Here is a 23879-nt window from a genome sequence, read left to right on the forward strand (position 1 = left end):
TGCAGGGGGGCAAGCCCCCCTGCACCCCCTACACACCCCTACTTTTATATTCTCACTCCGAAGATGCACTACAGTGGGGAAAAGGAAATTCTCCCTTAACCGCACCGTAGTGCAATCGGCACAACCAACATACATAACCGAAAGTGCTGCTTCAATGAACAGCAATTTCGGTTATGTATGTTTGATGACCGATGACTTCTGCTTCGGCAGAAAGTGCCATCGGGGATCTGTAAGGATCCTACATATATATATATATATATATATATCTATATATATATATATATATGTATATGTATATGTCCTTTTTATCCCCCCACTGCCTGTGTGTGTGTGTGTGTGTGTGTGTGTGTGTGTGTGTGTGTGTGTGTGTGTGTATATGTCTATGGGTCTATATTAGAACCGCGAAAGTCCTATTTAGTGAATATGGAATCATCGACACATATTACCCGAACCGCAAATACACCGAAAGCCCTAAACCGTGAAATTCAAAATCTTGAACCATCATGGTCGTCCAACCCCACTGCGTGCTACATACTACTTACCCAAACAAAATAAATAAACCACATACATACACTAACCAAAACCCTACTTCTAACCTTCCACTAAATCTTACATACATTACTATCTATGTACTTACCTTAACCCGCACCCTAACCCTAAGGTCCGTAACTATCGCACACTTACCTTACGGAGCTATACCCAAGCAAAATAAATAACCCACAGACATACACTTAACAAAACCCTACTTCTAACCCTACACTAAACCTTACATACATTACTATCTATGCACTTACCTTAACTCGCACCCTAACCCTAAGGTCCGTAACTATTGCACACTTACCTTAAGGAGCTATACCGCAGAAGGGCAAACCATGACAATTCAACATTTCAGATTTTGCGCTTCAGGACAATCACGCAGTTCGACGTATACGTGTCGACATTTCCATATTCGGGTAATTGGACCTTCGCAATTTCAATAAAGAACTATATATATATATATATATATATATATATATATATATATATATCTCAGAGCTACCACTGTGACATCTATGTGTGCATTACAGTACTTAAAATAATGGCTGCAGTACCAATGGTTATGACTATTCAGTTAGCTGGCTTTTTAGAAGAAGGTGCGGGATTCTGACATAGGTGGTGTGGCAGTCCTTCAAGCCACTGATTGGTAGCAGTCTTCAATTCACAAGTGCACAGGATTGTACACTTGCAACTGGGATGGCATTGTGGACTTTCACTGTAATGTAGGTCACACATCCCCCCCCCCCCCCCCCCCCAGAACAGCAGTTATTAAAAATGTCCCCAGTGCCAGTGTGCCAATCAGGACACAAGCAACCTACAAAGGTTGCTTGAATGATGGCTTCCACAAACTGCTTTCTCTCACTGTTAGATTTGTTAGCAATCATAACCATGTGGGAATTCTGACTGGGAGAAGCTTATTGGTTAGCAAGCATAGTGACAAAAAAAAAATAAAGAAAAAAATATTAACAGTTCTCAGTCCCAACAATAACACTAAGTTTAGATTAACATTCTGTCTATCAATGGGCAGTGTTACTGATATCAAGCTAGGTAATTGACTTAAAATATTTATTTATTTCCATTTGTTGACCTGATAGTCCAACTGGACAAAATGCATTTTCAGCGGAAATCTGGGGAGAAAAGCTCCATATTACATACAAAGACATAAAACAGAAATACAGCCCGTGATTGCAATTTTTAAACCAAACAAAGTATGTCTGAGAAATACATAAAGTTTCCAAAAAACATACAAAGTGATTAAGCAAAGAAAAGAATCAAGTAGCCAACATGATATATACAAAAACAGGGGGCAGAAATTCACGTTGGCTATGTAGAAGTAGAAATCAAGTAGCGTACTTATGATATATACAAAAACAGGGGGCAGAAATTCATGTTGGCTATGTAGAAGTAGAAATCAAGTAGCGAACTTATGATATATACAGAAATAGGGGCAGAAATTCACATTGGCTATGTAGAAGTAGAAATCAAGTAGCGTACTTATGACATATACAAAAACAGGGGGCAGAAATTCACATTGGCTATGTAGAAGTAGAAATCAAGTAGCGTACTTATGACATATACAAAAACAGGGGGCAGAAATTCACGTTGGCTATGTAGAAGTAGAAATCAAGTAGCGTACTTATGATATATACAAAAACAGGGGGCAGAAATTCACGTTGGCTATGTAGAAGTAGAAATCAAGTAGCGTACTTATGATATATACAAAAACAGGGGGCAGAAATTCACGTTGGCTATGTAGAAGTAGAAATCAAGTAGCATACTTATGATATATACAGAAATAGGGGCAGAAATTCACGTTGGCTATGTAGAAGTAGAAATCAAGTAGCGTACTTATGATATATACAAAAACAGGGGGCAGAAATTCATGTTGGCTATGTAGAAGTAGAAATCAAGTAGCGTACTTAAGATATATACAGAAATAGGGGCAGAAATTCACGTTGGCTATGTAGAAGTAGAAATCAAGTAGCGAACTTATGATATATACAGAAATAGGGGCAGAAATTCATGTTGGCTATGTAGAAGTAGAAATCAAGTAGTGTACTTATGATATATACAAAAACAGGGGGCAAAAATTCATGTTGGCTATGTAGAAGTAGAAATCAAGTAGCGTACTTATGATATATACAAAAACAGGGGGTAGAAATTCACATTGGCTATGTAGAAGCAGAAATCAAGTAGCGTACTTATGATATATACAAAAACAGGGGGCAGAAATTCACGTTGGCTATGTAGAAGTAGAAATCAAGTAGCGTACTTATGATATATACAAAAACAGGGGGCAGAAATTCACGTTGGCTATGTAGAAGTAGAAATCAAGTAGCGTACTTATGATATATACAAAAACAGGGGGCAGAAATTCACGTTGGCTATGTAGAAGTAGAAATCAAGTAGCGTACTTATGACATATACAAAAACAGGGGGCAGAAATTCACGTTGGCTATGTAGAAGTAGAAAAAGAGAACGGTTCTAAGAAGATGCACTTAGGTCAATGAGGTGGTCTGATTATTCAGGTGCAGAGCAGGTACATAACCAGGTGTCGGACAGGTGTTGTTTGAGTCTACCTTCAAAGGATTTCATTTTTTCTAGTTGCTGTAGTTCAGGTAAAATGTCACTCAACAGTTTTTTGACGTGACCTGAATAAACTGAGTCTAGATTTACAGGAAATTAAGAAATTTTTATTTCCTGAGCACAGTTTCCTTGTAGGTGAGTAGTGCTGGAGAATTGTTGTCTAATAAAGAACAATTTTTGGGTTTATAAATTAGGTTGTGTATAGTAAAGAGCTGTGTGCAGGAGAGATATTGTGGAAACAATCAAATGTAATTTTTTTTAAGGGCAGTATAGTGGTGTGTTCTGAATGAAAGGCTAGCTGTAAATTCTTGTAATAAGTTGCAAGCATTCAATTTCTTCACATATGTAGAGTGCAGGTTAGCAAGAACGACAGCTGGGTGAAGAAGTCATGGGACTAGACAGGATGAAGCTATGGTTTTCCTAGCAGTTTTTGAGAGATATGGACTAGTTTAATAAAGTACTCCAAGTTTTTTGTCTTTTTTTTTTTATGCATTTAAGAAAATGATAGTCAAATTTTAGGTCTTCATCTGTAGTAACACCCAGCAATTAAGTCAGTGATACTATTTCTCTTGTAGTATTCTGTTTTGATATAATGCTTAAAGGTTTGTTTTTGGTTTTGGTACTGTTTTGGTAAGAAGAGTGCTAACTTGTTTTTCCTTTGCATTGCTGTGATCATGTTTCTCTAGGTTGTTTGTGACAGTCTCAGGAAGGTAAACAGTTTTAAATTCCAAGTCTCATAAGCAGTAGGCATACTAGTGGGCTTTGGGCTTATTGGCCTGAATGTAAAATTAATGATTTAAAAAGTAAAACATCATGGGCATTAAGAAGCCATGTAGCTGAAACACTGGTATGTCCTTATGGTGTAATTTTCATTTTACAATGACCCCCCATTAATATTCCAAAACGTGCACGGTGATTGGTCAGCGTGCCCATTGTAAATCCAACTTATACTAATGGCAAAAGGTCAGGTCACCCGGACTTTTTCCATTAGTATAAGTCTTTACTTTTTTTGTGTTAGGCAGCAATGGAGAACGGAAGAGCTCCGTTGCTGTAATCTTGCGATGTTAAATGAGTTTAACATAGCGAGATATCTTAAAAAAAACGGAACGGAGATCTTCCTTTCTCTGTTCCTTTTTTAAAGCTGTCTCGCTATGTTAAACTCATTTAACATAGCAAGACAGCTTTAAAAAACGGAACGGAGATCTTTCTTTCTTCGTTGCTTTTTTTAAAGATATCTCGCAATGTTAAACTCATTTAACATAGTGAGACAACTTTAAAAAAGCAACGGAGATCTTCCTTTCTCGGTTGCTTCCTCTACTCACAGCTCTGATGTACTGCGTAAGGATGTGCATGCGCAGTACATCAGAACTGCTCCAGGATACCAGTCAGCTGTGGAAGGGCAGCACAGAGGCATTATACAATGCCATTATTTAAGAAAAGTAAGTATTTTTTTCTTAAATAATATCATTGTATAATAGTAATAACCCACTTCTGAGTGTGGGTAATGCTGGATTTACCCACAGTTGTCTTTGTTTCACCACTTGGGCTTCTCCCTTGTGACCAAACCACACCAACTGTGGGTAAATCCAGCATTACCCACACCCATGCATAGGTTATTGCTTGGGTTGGGTATGCTACAAGAGGTTTAAGATGTTACAAAGTGAGGACTCTAGCTTGGATGGGTGTTTCTTGCAGTTTATATATTAATATAGTCCTTCTCTATCTCGATTATTTTACCTGTGTCCATATCTATATAAATATATATATATATATATATATATATATATATATATATATATATATAATAGTGAGAGAGAGAGAAGGACTTCCACCATTTCATTGATCAAAGCAGATCAATACATTGACTAAATGCACACTAACACCCCCGCCCCCAACTTACTGTTATTAAAAAAGAAGAACAAATGCTCTCCTTTCACAAACAGTGAATCCAACTAACAAAAAAAAAAAAAAAAACTAACAGTAACACTAGGCAATCTATATCTGAATAGTGGTATTGTTAAGGAAAAGTTTTTCTTAATGTAATGTACATGACTGGTTTGGGGCAGGGGCAGGGTTAAGGTTAAGCTGTCTGCTAACCATAACCCTAAACCTAACCCTGTCTTTGGCAAAATCCCAACCCTGCACATTACATTAATAAAAATCTTTTCCTTAGCAATACCACTAATCAAAACACTCATTTACAGAACCCACACACACATTACACTAAAATTAAACCCTAACTTACCCCTAATCAGCAATTATACGTACACACACACACACACACACACACACACACACACACACACACACACACACACACACACACAGTCCCCTTCACAAACACAGCCCTAAAAATATTCCCTTAGCTAACACCAGCTCTAGCTCTAAACTGCAAACACATGTACACACAAACACACAGAAACACACACACACACACACTCCCAAACCTTACAGACATCCAGTTCTGACCGTACAGACATTCCAATAAACGCAGTTTGATAAAGTGAATATTCAGCAAACAGGATCTACAGTTCACATTGTTAACACCATGAGCAGTTGATAATGTTAGCTACTATATATACAAAGATAAATATAAATAAATATAGTGAGTAAAATACATATGGTAAAGAGAACAATACAAAAAATGAATTGCATATCATCAGGACACAAAGGCATTGTAAAAACTCGGCAAGTAAGGTGATCATGTCCACCCTTGCACTGGACTCAGGGATTCCTTGTATGGCTGTGCTGTAGTGAATGGACTTCCTTATGCACAAAAGTGAGGGCAGAACAAAATGTCTGTTTAGATAATATACTGACAAGTACTTGTTTGTGTACAAAAAAATACTTCATTTAAATGTTAAATCTATTCTTTTCTAGGAGCTAATGGATGACCTTGCATTAGTTGATGTTATTGAAGACAGGCTTCGAGGAGAAATGTTGGATCTTCAAGACGGAGGTTTATTCCATAAAACTCCAAAAATTGTTGCTGATAAAGGTTAGTCTTTTCTGTTATACATATTTGTAAAATTTCATTAGCAGATTAACAAGATCATCAGATACAGTTTATAGAGATGTTTAATGAATGCAGTGTACTTTTAAGAAAGGTGCATTTGAACACTTAAATATTTAAATATATATATATATATATATATATATATATATATATATATATATATATATATGTCAGATTATTGAATTTTTGGAAACTCAAATTTCAAATGGTCAAGACCATATGTTCCACTTTCTGAAAACTTAAATAAAACAAAACAACCAAAATATATATTTTTGCAGTGGGGCAACCCCCATGCATCCCCATTTGGAGTTGCTATGCCTACCCACCCCCATACAAATTATATATACCAACTCCAAGATTGCACTACAGTGAGAAAACGGGTAAATTCCCAAGTCCTCACTATATTGTGATCTCCATACAAATGCCTGGAGTTTTCCGAAAATTTAACATACTGTCTCGAGCATATGAAGTTTGAGTTCACAAAAAATCGGGTTCATATCAGAATGACGAAAAATCAAAATCTCGAATGCTCGGATGAGCGAAAACGCAGGTAATTGAAATCGATATTGTGAGATTGTGGTACAGTGAAGATCCGAAAATTTTCCATTTCCTCACTGTAGTGCGATCTCAGAGTTGGAATATATTTTTAGGGGGATGGGGGCACAGCCCCCCACAATAGCGATTTTGATTACCTGTGTTTTAGCTCATCCAAGCGTTCAATATTTTGATTTTTCATCTATGTAATATAGACCCGAAAAATCAATAATCTGACATAATATATATATATATATATATATATATATATATATATATATATATATATATATATATATATATATATATATATATATATATATATATATATACACACACATTTATATTTATATACATATATATATATATGTGTGTGTGTGTGTGTGTGTGTGTGTGTGTGTGTGTGTGTGTGTGTGTATTTATTTTCTGAAGGGCACAAAGTCGAACCACAAATATCAAATCCATTCTGTAAAAATCACTAAATCTCAAATCACAAGAATTGGCTATTCCATGGGTCCTATGGGGGAAGTAGTTTTCTAAAGCCATTTAACAGTTGATTAAATGAAATTCAGACAAACTTAGATGACGATTCCCATTCTGACCAAACATCATTTAACACTTTGGAGTGAGCACTACAATGCATAGACACACACACACACACACACACACACACACACACACACACACACACACACACACACACACACACACACACACACACACATTCTGCTTTGTGATACCTACCTAATAGTTTCAGTCATACCTCTCAACCTGTTAGCGCAAGAAATCTGGACAAAGCCTGACATAATGAGGGGCCAAGGGCCCAAAACTAGGGACACATTTTAAATCTTTCTCTTACAAACTTAGAAAGTTGGTAGAATAACAGGATTTGTGTCAGCATGCATTTTTTTGAAGGATATGAAGTCTGAAACTCAAATGCATGACATTATTTAGTGACTTTAATCCTTAGATCATCCCAACGATTTGTCAAAAAACAAAACTTTTATGGGGAACAGACCAAAATATGAAGCAAAAAATCTGGCCATTATGCAAAAATATGTACAGTTGACAGGTTTGGTTGCAGTACAAGCTGTGACCATTCCCACAGGAGAGAATGGGGAATGCTATCAAAAGACAGTGTTCACTTTTTCCTCTTATCTACCTAAAAAACTAACTTGCTATTTGCAGGGCAGAGCACATAGCTAAATTGCCTTTGCAACTCCCTCAGACTGCTGTATTTGAATATGGCTTCACCAGTAAGACTGTTATCCTTGTTACAGCAACTGCAAATTGAAAACAGTGGCGGGAGAGTGTCCTCTGAGTCATTTGGGCTCATTGTAATGTAGAAACCTATGGGTTTATGGCTTCTGCATCACAGTAAGCCTTTCTGAGTACCAAGGTAAGCTTACAGGGCATGCTGAGCAATGAGTGGTGAAGCCCCACATCACCAGTTAAGTTGTGTTATTTATTTATTTATTTACTTACTTACCCAGAAATTCCCTGGAATGTAGGTAAATTATCTCCAGGACTGCACAAATATGAAGAAAGGGCAAAAGCCTTTGAATTATGTAACGGTCAATCTCATGAACTTTCATTACATAATTTAACAAGCTGTGCAACTGACAAAAAATGCCAGTATTTCAGCCTGGGATAAAATGCATGTAGCAATAACTAATATAACACTTGGCATATTATACCGAGTGTACTGCAGTTTACTTGCTTACCCTACTTAATGTTAGATAGTATACTTTAGCCATGCTCTTGCCTGTCTTTGATTTTTAATAGTAGCTGCATTGTGCTCTGTGTCAAGTGACACTGAGGCCGGTACATTATGTGATAGATATACAATGTATGCTTCTTTGTAGCAGGACCATGGTTAAAAGAATGCTAGTGCAAAGGCATGTATAAAGTGATCCAAGAATGTTGCTGCCTCATTGTGCATATAAGCATACCACCATTTATTTGCATATCATTATGAGTAAGGAAGATGTGATCAAAATAAAACCCCCATGTAACACTGAGGTGATCAGTGAAGACTGCACTGGCTATTGAAAATAGTGTGAGTATCTTTGTTTGTCTGTACTGTGTACTCAGATACTGGTGCTTGCCGTTATATTTTCTATGTGGATTTTTTACATTTGTAACTTGTATACTTATGTTCAAGTGTTTAAGCATGTATTTATTTTTCCTCAAAAATTTTTTTTTATTTTTCAAATACATTTGAATGGATACCATAGTATTTATACATAACATCTTAAATAGTTATGTACACTCTTTACATTAGCCTGATACTATAACAGATCTTAATGTATGCAGTTACTTTATAAGTATGTCCAATCCATTATCAGAGTGTCTGATCAATTATTGTATAGTGCCAATCAATGATAAGACTTTTCCCTAAGGGCTGTTGATAAATGGCTTTGGATAAATTCTTACTTCTTTAATTTTAATTTCCAATAATGCTGTGGTCTTCAGTAGGCTGTAGAAGTCTTCCAAAGTTGGTATTGTGTTTGTATTCCATCTTGTTGTTATACACTTCCTTGAAATTGCAAGTATATTTTATGCATACATGTTTGAGCTATTCAAATGAGGACCTTCATTCACATTTAATAATACAAGAGCTTTAGTTAAATAAAATGATTCATTAAATAAAGCTTGTAGAAAGTTATAATTACCAATCCAAAATGGCTTAATTTTAACAGAATCAAAGAAAATGTTTTTCCAATCTGCATTGTATACTTGCTCACATCTCCAAAATATTCCTTTTATGGAAGAACTAATTTTACTGACTCTGTCTGGGGTTAAAAATGCTCTGTGCAAGCATTTCTAATTACAAACTTTCCAGTACTGTGTAAAGGATGTATATTTTATCGATAATAGGATACTTTTGTTTTAATGCGCAGCAACGGTGGTGCAGCAGTTAGCATTGCCACCTCACAGCAAGAGGTTCTCTGGTTCAATCCTCGGCTGGTGTGCCTTCTGTGTGGAGTCTGCATGTCCTCCCTGTGGTCACATGGGTTTCCTCCCACATCCCAAAGACATGCTGTAGGTGGATTGGACACTCTAAATTGGCCCTAGGTGTGAGTGCGTGCAAGTGTGTGCCTTCTGTGGAAAGTTGGGCGCCAGGCTGGCAACTCGACAGTGTAAAGACTCCACTGCCAGTCATGAGCGGACAGGTATTCCACTGTGGTGACCCCTAACCGGGAAAATCCAGAAGAAGAAGAAGGATATTTGTTTTAATAACTTCAGTTAACTGTATTGAGTGTCCTTTTGTTATATATTTCCATTATGAACTTTTGGATGTTGTTTCATTGTTTATCAATATTTTGTAAAATTTTTAAATACTATTTCCCATGTCAAAGTCATTATATATGATTTCATATATGTATTTCGTAAATTTAGGTATTTCTTTAAATGAAGAATCGTTAATTATTCTACTTAAATCTTGCGAATATGACAGAATACTCTGTAAAGTTAATCAGTCCTGTTGTGGAATTCTGTATGTTGTTTTTATTACTTGCATATCTAAAACTTTTAGTTCTTTGATACATTGGAGCCAACAAACAAATCCTTTCTGTTCCCAGGAATTGATAATTTTTCTATATATTTTATGTGGAAAGTTCTTTGTGATTATAATGGTGTTAAAAGATCAAACCAGATTTTTAAATCTATATTTGCATTAATAATTTTCCTAAATGAGTCAATGTAATAATTAATCATATGAGTTTTAGTGGGTTTAGTTATGTTATACTGCACACTAATACATAATATGTGCCATGGCAAATTGTTTTTATCTGTTATTTAAAATTTTTTTGTAAATCAAATTCATTTATTGGTATTACTTTTAGTAATTCTTTCCAAGTTGCAGAGTAATTTGGACTTATCCAATCTGAGATTGTTTTAGATATTGATGCTTTTATATATGTTTCTATATCAGGAAAGTTTAATCCTCCCTGTTTCCATGGTCTGATATGATGTATTAAAGCTATTCTGTTTCGTTTGGGAAACCAGAAAAGTTGTATTAGGCATGAATTTATTTCTTTAAGTATATTCCTTTCTGGTAACAGTTGTATTGCCAAGGCTATATGTAGGATATTGGGAAGTAAAACCATTTTATTAACTGTAGTCTATCTTCAAATGTTAATATTATTTTGTTCCATTATTCCACAGAAATTTTAATTGTATTGATGATATTATTGTAGTTTTTTGAGACTAATTAATTATTATCCTTGCATAACTCAATTCCTAGATATTTTAAGGTAGATTCTTGTTTCCCTATGATGTGATCCCCCTTAGTCTGCAGTTCTTTTGTTTTATTTAAAAATAAAATTTTTGATTTTGATTTATTGAAATTGAGTCCTGAAGTCATGTGAAATTTGTCAATTAATATATCTAATTCTTCTAATGTCTCTTTTACATTAGATAATGTTAGTAATATGTCATCAGCAAATAGCATTACTTTAGAACTGTATTGTCATAAACATCTATTCCTTTGATTTTTATATTGTTACAAATTGAATCTGCCAATATTTCAATAGCCAGAGCAAATAGAATTGGTGACATGGGACATCCTTGTTTAATGCCGTTTGTTATATGTATAGATTCAGAGATAAAAGGACCTAACTTGACATACGCTAAATTATCTGTGTATATATTCTTTAGGAGATGAACAAGGGATGCAGAAAATTCAAATAGCATTAGGCTTTTTAATAAATAGTCCCACTTTAGGGAATCAAAGGCTTTCTCCATATCTAAGCCAACTATGAGTGTTTCTTTATTTTCTTTATTAACATAATCTATAAGAGAAATTATCCTTTTAATATTGTCATGTGTGTGTCTATGATATATATATCCAGTTTGACCATTATTTATTGTTTTGGATAGTGGTATTTTCATTCTGTTAGTTAATATTGTCATAAATATATTATAGTCATTATATAATAATGATATAGGTCTATATAAGGTACAGAGGTTTGGGGATTTGTTTTCCTTTAGGATTGGTGTGATTAAGGGATATCTCCAAGAAGGTGGTATTAAAGCTTGTGACTGAACTTTTAATAGAGTTTTATGGAAAAGGGATGGTATCTTTGAAGGAAAAAGTTTATATATTTCCATAAATATGCTATCTATACCTGGAGCTTTATTATTTTTACCCTCTTTTATTGTATCTGTAATTTCTTTGCAGGATATGGGTGCTTGCAAATCTAGTTTTAATTTTTCTGTTTTTTTTTAATTAGAACATTTTTCATCTAGATTTAATTGATCGATATGTATATTTTCTTTTTGGAAATGTTCCATATAGTGATTTCTATAGGTATCAAGAATGTCACCTATATCCGAGACATTTTTCCATTTCTTTTCATGGAAGATACTTTTAATGTTATTAGCTTTTAATTCTGTTTTGATTCTTGTGGAGAAATTATGTAGATATTTGGGAAAAGTGGCCAAGTTATTCATTTTTAGTTTTTCTAAAGCTAAACTAGTTTTATGTGTTAGAATTTCATTGTATTTATTGTTTAATATTTCTACTTTCTTTTTCATCTCCAAACGATTTTGATTTTTTCAGCTTTTACTGGCAAAAGTTTGGATTATAGATAATTCAGAATCCCATTCTCTGATTTTTTTATACCAAGTTAGGGTTTTACCATATATGTAAGTATTTAATGAGTACCATATCATTATTTTATTTATCTCTGTGGTATAATTAATATCTAAGAAGAACTGTTATTCAGATAATAACCAGGGTTTTAACTCTTTAATTTTAGTTATATATGCTGGAATTCTGGAGTTAAAGATTAATGGTTTGTACTCATTTTGAAGTTTTAGTATCAATAAATTGTGGTCTGAAAAGGGACAGTGTGATTGAGAAATTAATGATTTTAGAGTGTAAGTCATGGGCAGCAAATATTTTATCTGTTCTAGTTTGAGTACCAAATCTGTGATCTTGATGGGAAAACAATAAAGATGTATCTTCTTGAAATTTGAAAGTATCTACAAGATGAAATGATTCTACCCACTTGTTTAATGCTTTTGATAAAGCAGATGTGAGCAGTGGTCTTTTATTTGTAGTTTCAGAAATATCAAATATACAGTTAAAATCTCCTCCTAATTAATGGAAGTGAAATACAAATGTTTTTTAACAGTTCCTGTTCTAATGCCTGGGAACAAGTATAGATTGGCTAGGGTCCATATTCTGTTATTATATTTAACTATTACTAATGCCATAAGGCCTTCTTTATCTTCACACTTATAAACTATTTCTAGATTAATCACATTTGTTTTCCATAAAATTGTTACCCCTTTTGTCTTTGTCTTATAAGTGGATTGTGTCAATATCATATATTCCTTAGGATTCCATTTGTAATTGTCATTTGTTCTGAAACGAGTTTCTTGAAGGAAGACAATTTGTGCTTTGTTCAGTTTTAAATATTTCAGTAGATTTGATCTCTTGCTAGGATTGTTTAAGCCATTGGTATTTAAAGATAATAAAATTAAATCTATCTTAGGTTATTTAGACTATGTATTTTTTGTTTTATTGTGACTATTAAACATTTTCCTCTGATAACTATAAAGTATATGTTTGAGCTTTTAAAGGAAATTATCAGTTTTATACTTTGAGTGTTTACCAGTAAAGTAATGTTTTGGTCAGGCATACTAAAAATGTTTTTGTGAAATAACAAATTTAAATGAATAAATGTTAACAAAACTAAGAGCTGCACTAGCCATGGAATAAAAATCATTCCTAATCTGATGGATAAACCTAAATCCATCAGATTATCACTCATACTTGACAATCCAGAACATTTGAGCTCCATAAATTGAATTATAATATGGAGAATATTTGTAATAGGAATAAACAATATTTATATTATTTTGAACATATATTGTACTATTGTAGATTAGACAGAATTCTAATACAATATAAATGTCTACTTATTGTATAAGAAATTAATATTTACAAGAAAGACAGATGACAAGCAATTCAATCATAATAAAGTAGGATGTATCATATACAAAACCTCAGTAAAAGATTATAGCACACAGTTATTTAACATATTCACCCTTATTGATGAAGTCTTTCAAAACTTATTACTTAATATAAATAGATGGTAATAATATTTATACCTTATGTTTATAATACAGTGTAGTTACTGGATATATCAGAAATTGTATTTCATTCTTTGCCAGCATTTAAGTAATCACTTTGTTTGTTACTAACTTACATAAAGCATCAAGTTTGTTTTATGTGAACATTGATGAAAGTTAGTGCATTTTAATTATCAGTGCATCTCTCTTCCCCCTATTTCCTACACATAAGGATTTCCATATCTGTCATTTCTTATTATAAAATGAGTGAAATTATTGGTAAAAACAACAAATTCACTTATTGCAATTAATGATTACAAGTCCCCTTTCCATATTCATAAATTGGCATTTATGGCATATACTGGAAATTTTTAGATTTAAATGGCAACATTCTATTTTGTATAATCAGCAAAGGTTAAACTGAGTCATTATTGTCAATTTAATACTATTTGTTCAGAATGTGATTGTTGCATTCTGTGACATTCCTAGTTCAAGCTTCAGTTGTTTCCCTTGAACAACTTTGTCAGTTTGATGTCATGTATAAGACATTAGTTACCTTGGTAACAGCTTAAATAGTATGTATGGTCAAGATGAGTTACAAACCACAATTCAAGTTAAAGCAATTATATGACTTGTTATGCACATTTACTTATATGAGAAAATCATCATGCTTCCCCTTGATGTTCAATATAGTGTATGTCATTTATGACAAGTTAAAGCAGTAGTGTTATTATATACAAGCCCATGTTATTAAACTGAGTGTCTATTGTCAATTTAATATTATTTGTTCATAATATGATTGTTACATTCTGTGACATTTCAAGTTCAGGCTTCTATTGTTTCTGTTGAACAACTTTGTCAGTTTGATGTCATGTATAAAACATTAGTTACCTTGGTAACCACTTAAGTATTATATATGGTCAAGATGGGTTACAAAAACTACAATTCAAGTTAAAGCAATTACATGACTTGTTATGCATATTTACTTATATAAGTAAGTCATCATGCTTCCCCTTGTATGTCATTTATGACATGTTAAGACAATAGTGTTATTATATACAAGCCAATGTTATTAAATCCTGTCTTTAATATCTAAATTCAACAAACTGCTTCATCTTATAAGATGATTATATATTTTATGTCTAGATTTACTAATTTTTTGTGTTAGCAGTGTGTGTGTGTGTGTGTGTGTGTGTGTGTGTGTGTGTGTGTGTGTGTGTGTGTGTGTGTGTGTGTGTGTGTGTGTGTGTGTGTGTGTGTGTGTGTGTATGTGTGTGTGTGTGTGTGTTGGCTGTTGCTTAGTTATTTGAGAGACCACAAGCTTTAATGCTTATTCTTATTATTAGCTCCTACCAAGCATGTTTATACAGTCCATAGACTTTAAATTATGAGACCCTTCTAGTTTCTTATTTGTTATTTATTTCCATCCTTACATACACACATATCAGCATTTCAAGCATGGGCAACAATGCCCATCCAGTTTTGCCAGCATACCATTCACTAGTTCATGTGGTGTGTTTCCAGGCTGTTCTTAAAATATCCAAACCAATATTTGTCATGTCCCATTTTACCAGGCTGTTCCATGCAGTGGCCAATCTGCCAGTGAACCACTCAACACACCTTCCATTCCCACAGATATTTCCAAGAAGGAAATCTGATGACTCTCTAGCACTTCCAGGCAACTGCAAACACCCCTAGAATCAGCTATCCCCATATGCCCAACATGTCCGAGTAAGCTCCCCTCCCAGACCGCTGCAAAAGGTACTGCACAAGACCAAGTGCTCTTAGTCTTTCACAAATAACTCGGACTTCTACTCTTATGTAAGTCCTTAATGTGTTTGGACCAAAATACATTTTAAATATAAAATTGTGCTGATTATTATTATTATTTTTTTATCAAGAATGAACTTAATGAGTTAAACGAAGTGCTGGGAGACCATCGATAATGTGGTAATAATAATGTGATATATGATAATGTGGTTTAAAACAGCCCCTTTATTTTATATATATATATATATATATATATATATATATATATATATATATATACATATATATATTTTTTTTAAACCAAAAACTTCATTGCCGAGAATCATCTTGGAGGTTCCTCAGAGAAATTAAACATTATCATCGCTCTGTCTCCGATACAATAGCAACCTGGGAGTGTCTGTTTCTGTTAGTGAGCCCGTGTACTGCATACCAGAGGCTCTTGATGCACCTGAAGCAAAGCTTCACTTAACTGCAACTTCAAACCTAAATTCCCTCTCTTTCAATGAGGCAGCAGCCAGAAAAAGAACAGACAGCAAACAGATAAAAAAAAAAAACCCTCCCAACAAGCCGCTAGAACAAGAGATAACACATTCTTCCAGCCTTCCTACCTCTCACTCAGCAGATGTATAAATAATCTATTCTCTGCCAAAATATCCCAAATCATGGTTTTTTCCACCCCCTTCCCCTGGATCCAGGCTAAAACACCAAATGTCTCTTCCTAATACACAAGCATCAGTAAACCTCGATCACAAGCCGCAACCCACAGCTTCCCGGAGATGAAATTGGCAACACATGCACTTGAGTCACTCCACAACAAGTACAAATACAATTCTGTCATTCCCCATGCTGGAGTGAATGACTTGAGACATACCTCCCTGGACTACATGAAAAGAGACATGGAAGAGCTCTTGGATCATGTGACCCAGGCAGGTATGACCCTAGCCCTGAGTAGCATCCTGCCTTCACCCAGAATGATACCACAGTATAAGGACAAAATGATTGACTTCAACAATTGGCTAAGCTTCTGGTGTCATTCAAAGGGGATCCAGTATTTGTCTGCCTGGGAAGACATGATCGACAAACCACGATGCTTTGCCAGAGATGGTCTGCACCTGTCACCCCTGGGATTCAGGTTACTGGCTAAAGCTCTTGCCACGCCTATAGTGCCTTTTTTAGGCAAGGTTCAAAGGATAAAACCACCACTGTAACAGATATAAGCATGCAAAATCTGAAGGTAATGCTACTCAATGCTAGAAGTCTAAACCTCAAAATGCACTCTCTCGAGGCACTCCTAAAAATGGAGAACATTGATATCTGTGCAGTAACTGAGACCTGGTTCAAGGCTCCAGAGAGCACCCCTGCAATACCAGGCTACAATTCTTACCACACTTTTCGGTCACAAAACCAAGACCGAAGCACTAAAGGTGGAGGAGTGCCCATATTCACCAAGGATATTCACACCTCCAGGCTAGTTGCCCAACACAATGCATCTGAAATTCTCCAGGTGCAGCTAACACTAGGTAAGACTGCAATCCAAAGTGTAGCTTGCTGCAGATCCCCCACCATGCCCCAAGATTCTCACTACACCTTTCTAAACATACTGGAAAATATTAAGATACAACCAAACACCCTAATACTGGGTGATTTCAACTACTCTGCCATTAATTGGGAAAACTACTCGGGTACCAACTCCTTTTCCCAACGGTTCTTGGAATTCATAAATTCCAATGCCCTGGATCAACTGATCCATTGTCCCACCAGGGGCTCCAATATCCTAGACCTGGTCATTACCAACATAGGAGATAGATGCGCCACACCAGTGGTCACCCCCCTCATTGGTCAGGTTTGACCATAAGCAAATCACCTTTGACATCCACATCCCAACCCCACCCCCCAGTAAGGAAACCTCCTTAAAAAAACTTCTCCAAAGCCAACTTCATTCTACTGAAGTCAGAAGTGACAAACTTCACAACACCCATGCAGATGGGATCTGGAAGTTTGACTGCAGAATCCTACACTAAGCACTGTACGAGCACATCCACTCATGCATGAATCGTGCAATCCCAAATAGAACCACAATGCTCTTCTCCAAAAAAAGGAAGCCAATCTGGTGGTCCCCTGCTATAAACAAACTATACAACATAAGGAAGAAACTGTTGCAGAAAACAGGAAAATCCCAGGATGCAAAAAACTCCCTCACCAGCCTCAGTTAGAAGCTGAGATCCCTCATAAAATCCTCAAAAGCTAGTCACGAAAATAAAATTGCCAAAGATTCCAAAGACAACCACAAGGCATTCTATATTTATGTCAAGAATCTAAATGGCAATGCTCAGATCTACTGTGAGCTACAACAGAATGGCATTAAATATACTGATCCCAAGGATATTGTCAGTATCCTGGCAGATCGATTTAGTGCCAACTTCATCCCCCCTCACCCCCTAAAGGGCCCATCTCAATACCAAAAGATTGCCAAATTCCGATAATCATGGCCACACAGGTAGAAAACGCACTCTCCAAAGCTAAGAATACAGCATCCATGGGACCAGATGACATCCCAGGCTGTGTACTACATGAACTACAAAATGAACTGGCACCTCACCTAAGTGTCATGTTTAATCATATCCTCACCTCAGGCTTCATGCCCACTAAGTGGCGCACAGCTACAGTTATCCCGTTCCACAAGGGAGGAGCCACCTTGGATCCTGGGAACTACTGTCCCATCAGTCTGACAAGCCTGATCTACAAGGCCATGGAATGCATTATCATGGAACTTATAAACAAAGACATTGGCAACCTTCAAACACTGGACCCCACCCAGTTTGGGTTTGTGAAGGGCCAATCTTGTCTCCTGAATCTGACTGACTTCTTCGAATCAGTCTCCAGAGCTGTGGACGAGGGTAAGATGGTCCACACAGCCTATCTGGACCTTGCCAATTCCTTCAACACCATCCCCCACTCTGGGATCATAGATAAACTTACTAAGCTGTGCATAAATCCCTATGTCACATGATGGGTTGCCAACTGGCTTACTGACAGAACCCAGACTGTAAAAGTAGCCGACTCCAAATCCAGCTCCAGACAAGTGACAAGTGGAGTACCTCAGGGTTCAGTCCTGGGACCACTCTTGTTTGGCATCTACTTCTCTGAAGTACAGGCCAACACTAAGGGACTCTGGCTAACAAAGTTTGCAGATGACTGCAAACTGGGAGCCATTATTGAATCCCCAAATGTTGTGGATATTCTACAAAAGGGCCTTACAGAAACAGATGCCTGGTGCCAGAGCCATGGGCTCAAGCTTAATGCCAAGAAATGTATAGTTATCCCCTTTGGAAAAAAAAACATGTACCCATGAATTACCACATAGGTGGCAGGACACTAAACATCGAAAGTGTGATGAGAGACTTAGGGACACAGGTAGACAGTGGTCTCACTTTCAATAACCACATCACCACAACAGTCAGGAAATCCTTCTATGTGGCACACCTCATCACTAAGGGCTTTTCATCCAGAAAAAAGGAGGTTATTGTCCCACTGTGCTCATCCCTCATTAGACCCATTATAGAGTATAATGCCCTATATGGTATGTACCTCACACGACATCTGCAACAGCTGGAAAGGCCACAGAAATACCTCACTAAAAGAATCACAGGCCTGAAGCAGATGCCATATGCTGACCATCTAAAAAAACTCCAGCTATACTCTGTGGCATATCGTCTACTCAGGGGCGATCTCTGCTTAACATACAAGGCCATGTCAAACCCTGAGCTGTTGGACATGCCCCATTTAAAGAAATCCCAATCCCTCAGGGCCACACGCTCCAGGGATCTAAACCTTGTCATCACAATGAATAAAACATGCTGGGGGGATAGGTTCCTGACCCAGAGACTCACCATAGTCTGGAATAGATTGCCCATATATGTCAAGCAGAGCGCCTCCTTGGCCCTCTTCAAAAGGAACATTGATGGTTGGATGGGAGATAGGAAAGTCACCCTGGGGATCACGTCAGTCACCCTGCTAGATAGGGGTCCAGAGAAGTAAATATTGTGGGAAGAAATATCCAGGGAATTGTTATGGTTAGGCTTGCATAGGCCCTAGGGCCAATAGCCTAGTACCAACCTATGAACCTATGAACATACAACAGCTGCCAGACACAGTTTCATCCACACACACCATGTCAGGCTTAATCAAACAGATCTCGAAGCTATAGTACCTGCCATAACTGATATTAACTATGTTTAGACAGAATAATAATGACATTTGTACTAGCTGCCAGACACGGCTGCATCCACACACACCATATCAGGATTGATCAAACAGCACTCGAAGCTATGATACCTGTCATAATTGATACTAACTATGTTTAGACAGAAAAATAATAACATTTGTAATAATAATGACATTTGTACTAGCTGCCAGACACAGCTGCATCCACGCACACCATATCAGGATTAATCAAACAGCTCAGGTATCTGTGATACCTGCCATAATTGATATTAACTATATTTAGACAGAATAATGATGACATTTGTACTAAGAGCTTGCTACTATTACTTAACCAGGATATACATGACATTTCTAAATCATACTTTAACTGAAGAAGGCATTAGTCTCCATGGCAGCATTTTTTTTTCAAAACACTCTACTTTACTGCTATTATACATGATGTTAATTTGTTACATTTGTCTGAACTCTGATGAATGGTACCTTGTTGAATTAGTTATTTAATTACTTAAATTATTATATGTAAAATCAATGAAAAATGAACGAGATAAGTATTCAATGAGTTCAAGTAGGGGAATAGATACTTCTATGTTTATATTATATGTTGCTTTGTTAGGCTTATATATAATGTAAAGAGTAACCCATCTTGACCTAATTTGTTTATGAAGAATTATTGGGCTCTTTAAACATTCTGAATCAATCATTAATGTTTCTCAGTTGTTTAAGAATCCCTCTTTTTTAAAAAATAAAAACAGATGACAATTGATGTACCATATCAGTTGATACTTTGAGAGATGTAGTTGTAAGAGTTATTTTTTTGGGGACAGCTATCTTAGAATCATTTTTTTTTTTGTTTCTTCTTTTTAGCATCAGTCCAATGATTTTTTCATTTATTCTTTTAAGAGTAGGGGCCAACCATTCCATTTCTTCTGGGACAGACACTGTGTTGTTTTTGATGAATATAGTAGCTTCTTCTAAATCATTAAAGGTTCTCATATTATTGGCAAAAAGTATTTTCTCTTGGCTGGAAAGGCCAGTTGTGCTTTAATATTTTTTTTTTTTTTTGTTTCAACAGTTTTATTATTGGCCAGACTTTTTTCCTTTGTTCCAGTATTCTGGAAGAATAGTCATTGTCAAACCTTATTAAGCTTTGATTGTATTTTAAGGGTGATTTTCTCCAAGTAGATTTTAATATTAGTTCCTTGTCCAGAAATTAAAGAAATTTTATAACTATGGATCTAGGAGGAGTATTTGTTGAGTTAGAAGCAGGTTTCCTCAGTGCTCTATGTGCCCTTTCAAACCCAGGTTGTTAAGAATGAAATAATGTCTTCTCCTTCAATGTTTTCAGGCAGACCAAAGATCCGTATGTTGTTTCTCCTTTCCTTGTTTTCTAAGTCATCTATTTTAGGAAAAAACAAAAACGGAAATAAGCAAAAACAGGCTGGTATAAACAACGGCACGGACAGTTTATTAAAAGTGAGCGCTTTCAGCCAAGCAAATGCTCAGCCTTCATCAGACATTAAGCAATTTTCACAGCCCTCTATTTATATAGGCAACACACCTTGTTTAACAATCAACTAATTAACCAATCTCAATTTATAATTAAATAAAACTACCTAACAATGTCTAAAAAAAAAATATATATATATATATATATATATATATATATATATATATATATGTATATACAAAATACTAGATTGTAACCATTCTCAAGGAGACCAAGCTACATTATATAAAAAACACACCATTTTGTTCGCATTCTTTTGAATACAGAAACCTATGTGTATGGCATGCTAAATTCCTAAAATGCTACTCATACAATAAACTATGTCAGCTAGCTAAAACACAAATGGATTACAATTAAATAAATATGGTACAGGTACTTCAAGCCATTTAAATAAAAAACAACAACATAAAACACAAGAGACACTATTATTTAAATAGGGGAACATCTTACTGTACATAAATAAGTGAACATATTATGGGGAGTCAAATGAACCCTTTACCTAACAATTACTTATCTAAGAAGAGCTTTTAATTTCAGAATACACTTAATAGAAGCATAGTCATTCAACCCTGGGGGGAGATGTGCACATGTTCTGATCTGCCAGAAAAGTTCTTGCTCTTCTAAACACAACTGCCAGGGACCTCCCCTTATATCATTTTTAATCTGGTAAACCACGCTGAATACAAAACAGTGGTCAGGATACTCTAAAATATGCCTGGCAAGTGCATTTGTCAAATCCCTCCTACCTATGGCGTAAAGGTGTTCATAAACCCTTTTCTTTATTTTTCTCTCAGTTTTGCCTATATAGAAGGAGGGACATTTCTCACATAGAGCCACATATACAACTCCCTTTGTATCACAATTGTAATTACCATTAATAAAATAATTATTTCTATTAACATTAATTCTATTACCCGGGTGCATGAATTTACATTGAGGGCACATACCACATTTTTGCATTCCCACTATTTTGTCTTTAGATTTACAGGTAGTTGCTTCAACCAGATTTTTAAGGTTGATACCCCTTCTATATGTAAATTTTGGATGACTACCTAAAACTTTAACTAAAGCTCTATCCTCAGAAATAATACTCCAATTCTTAACTACTATATGCCTAATAGTTTTAAAGTCCACGCTATAAGTGCACAAAAAATTAATCCCAGGGAGTACAGAAGTACTAACATTAGGGGTAGCCTTACTTGATCTACCCATGATGCCACCCCCAATAAAGGCAAACAATGGTCATTATTCCTTTTAGCCTGCACTTCCTGCATCATCCCTTTTATTATACTATCAGGATAACCTCTGCTTGAAAACATTTTTCCAATGTTATCACACTCCTTGATAAAATCAGTCTCATCTGAGATCATTCTAGCAGCCCTGACAAATTGTCCTTTAATTACACTTCTTTTTTGATGGAAGGGGTGACAGCTGGTAAAATGAAGGTAACTATTTGAGTGCGTTGGCTTTCTGTAAATTAAAGATCTAAATTTATTATTAACTTTATCTTTACATATTTTAACATCCAAAAAGTTAATTTCGTCTGTACTAACAGAGTACGTAAACTCTAGAAAGTAAGTCATTCTAGAAATACTAGATATAAAGTCTGAAATCAAGTTCTGAGGACCTTTCCAGATGAAACACATGTCATCTTGGTATCTAGTGTACCAAGTGACATGTTGATACAATTCATTATTGAATAACCAATTATGTTCCCAAAACACCATGACACTGTTAGCAAAACTGCACCCACAGGGTGACCCCATAGCAATCCCAGTACTTTGTAGGAAGACCTGGTCCTTAAACACCAAAAGGTTATTTTGTAATATCAAATCTAATAAGGTCTCCACTATGTACATCTGTGTGTTACTAGCATTTTTTGCTCACATAAAATTCCTTGTCCAGTCGATACCTAGTTGAGGGGGGATGACTGTATAAAGATCTTTCACGTCTACTACTAAGAACACAATATCCAAATTGAACTCAGTCTTGTTGAAATTCTCCAGAAAATCCCAGGAGTCTTTACAAATCTGAGATTCCCCTTGGATATATGGTTTAAGAATACCATCAATGTATTTGGCACAAGCATAAGTGATTGATCCTCTTCCATCCACTATAGGCCTTAATGGGGGATCATTTAAATTTTTATGGATTTTAGGTGTGCCAAAAATGATGGGAATCTTTGGTGCTGGCATGGACAGAAAATGAAATATGTTACAATCAATGCTACCCTCTAAAAATAAATCATCTAAGACACCCCTGATTTTCTTATAGGCCGCATGAAGTTCATTTACACTAGATTTCATATAAGCATCAGACTGTAGGTGACTAAGCATCTTACTGTCATAAAGGTATTCGTCCATGAAAACCAGGCCTCCTCCCTTGTCTGGTTTCATTACTCTAACCTTACATTCATTAAGGAGTGAAATGAAATCTAACTCATACTTAGATATATTACTTTTCATACTCGAACATTGTATGTTGTTATCAAGTCTAGCCCTGAAATCTATGTCACATAGCTTTTCAAACATATTCAACCCACCATGTAAAGGTGGGTTAAAAACACTTGACACTCTAAAGGAATTAAGAAGTGCAGGTGTGTTCCCTAAAGACACCGCC

The 23879-nt window shown here is 35.6% G+C and overlaps 1 protein-coding gene across 2 annotated transcripts in view; it reads left to right on the plus strand.

The window, feature by feature from the left end:
• The window catches only part of LDHB (lactate dehydrogenase B), a 232045-nt gene that overhangs the window by 78698 nt on the left and 129468 nt on the right, over nucleotides 1-23879 (plus strand). For both annotated transcript variants that reach the window (XM_044087804.1, XM_044087803.1), the window contains exon 3: nucleotides 6004-6121. In XM_044087804.1, the coding sequence (XP_043943739.1) occupies nucleotides 6004-6121 (118 nt within the window). The remainder of the gene's footprint in view (nucleotides 1-6003; nucleotides 6122-23879) is intronic.

The sequence above is a fragment of the Protopterus annectens genome, chromosome 11.part0, assembly GCF_019279795.1.
Source record: "Protopterus annectens isolate FY-2018-M chromosome 11.part0, PAN1.0, whole genome shotgun sequence".
Lineage (NCBI taxonomy): Eukaryota > Metazoa > Chordata > Ceratodontiformes > Protopteridae > Protopterus > Protopterus annectens.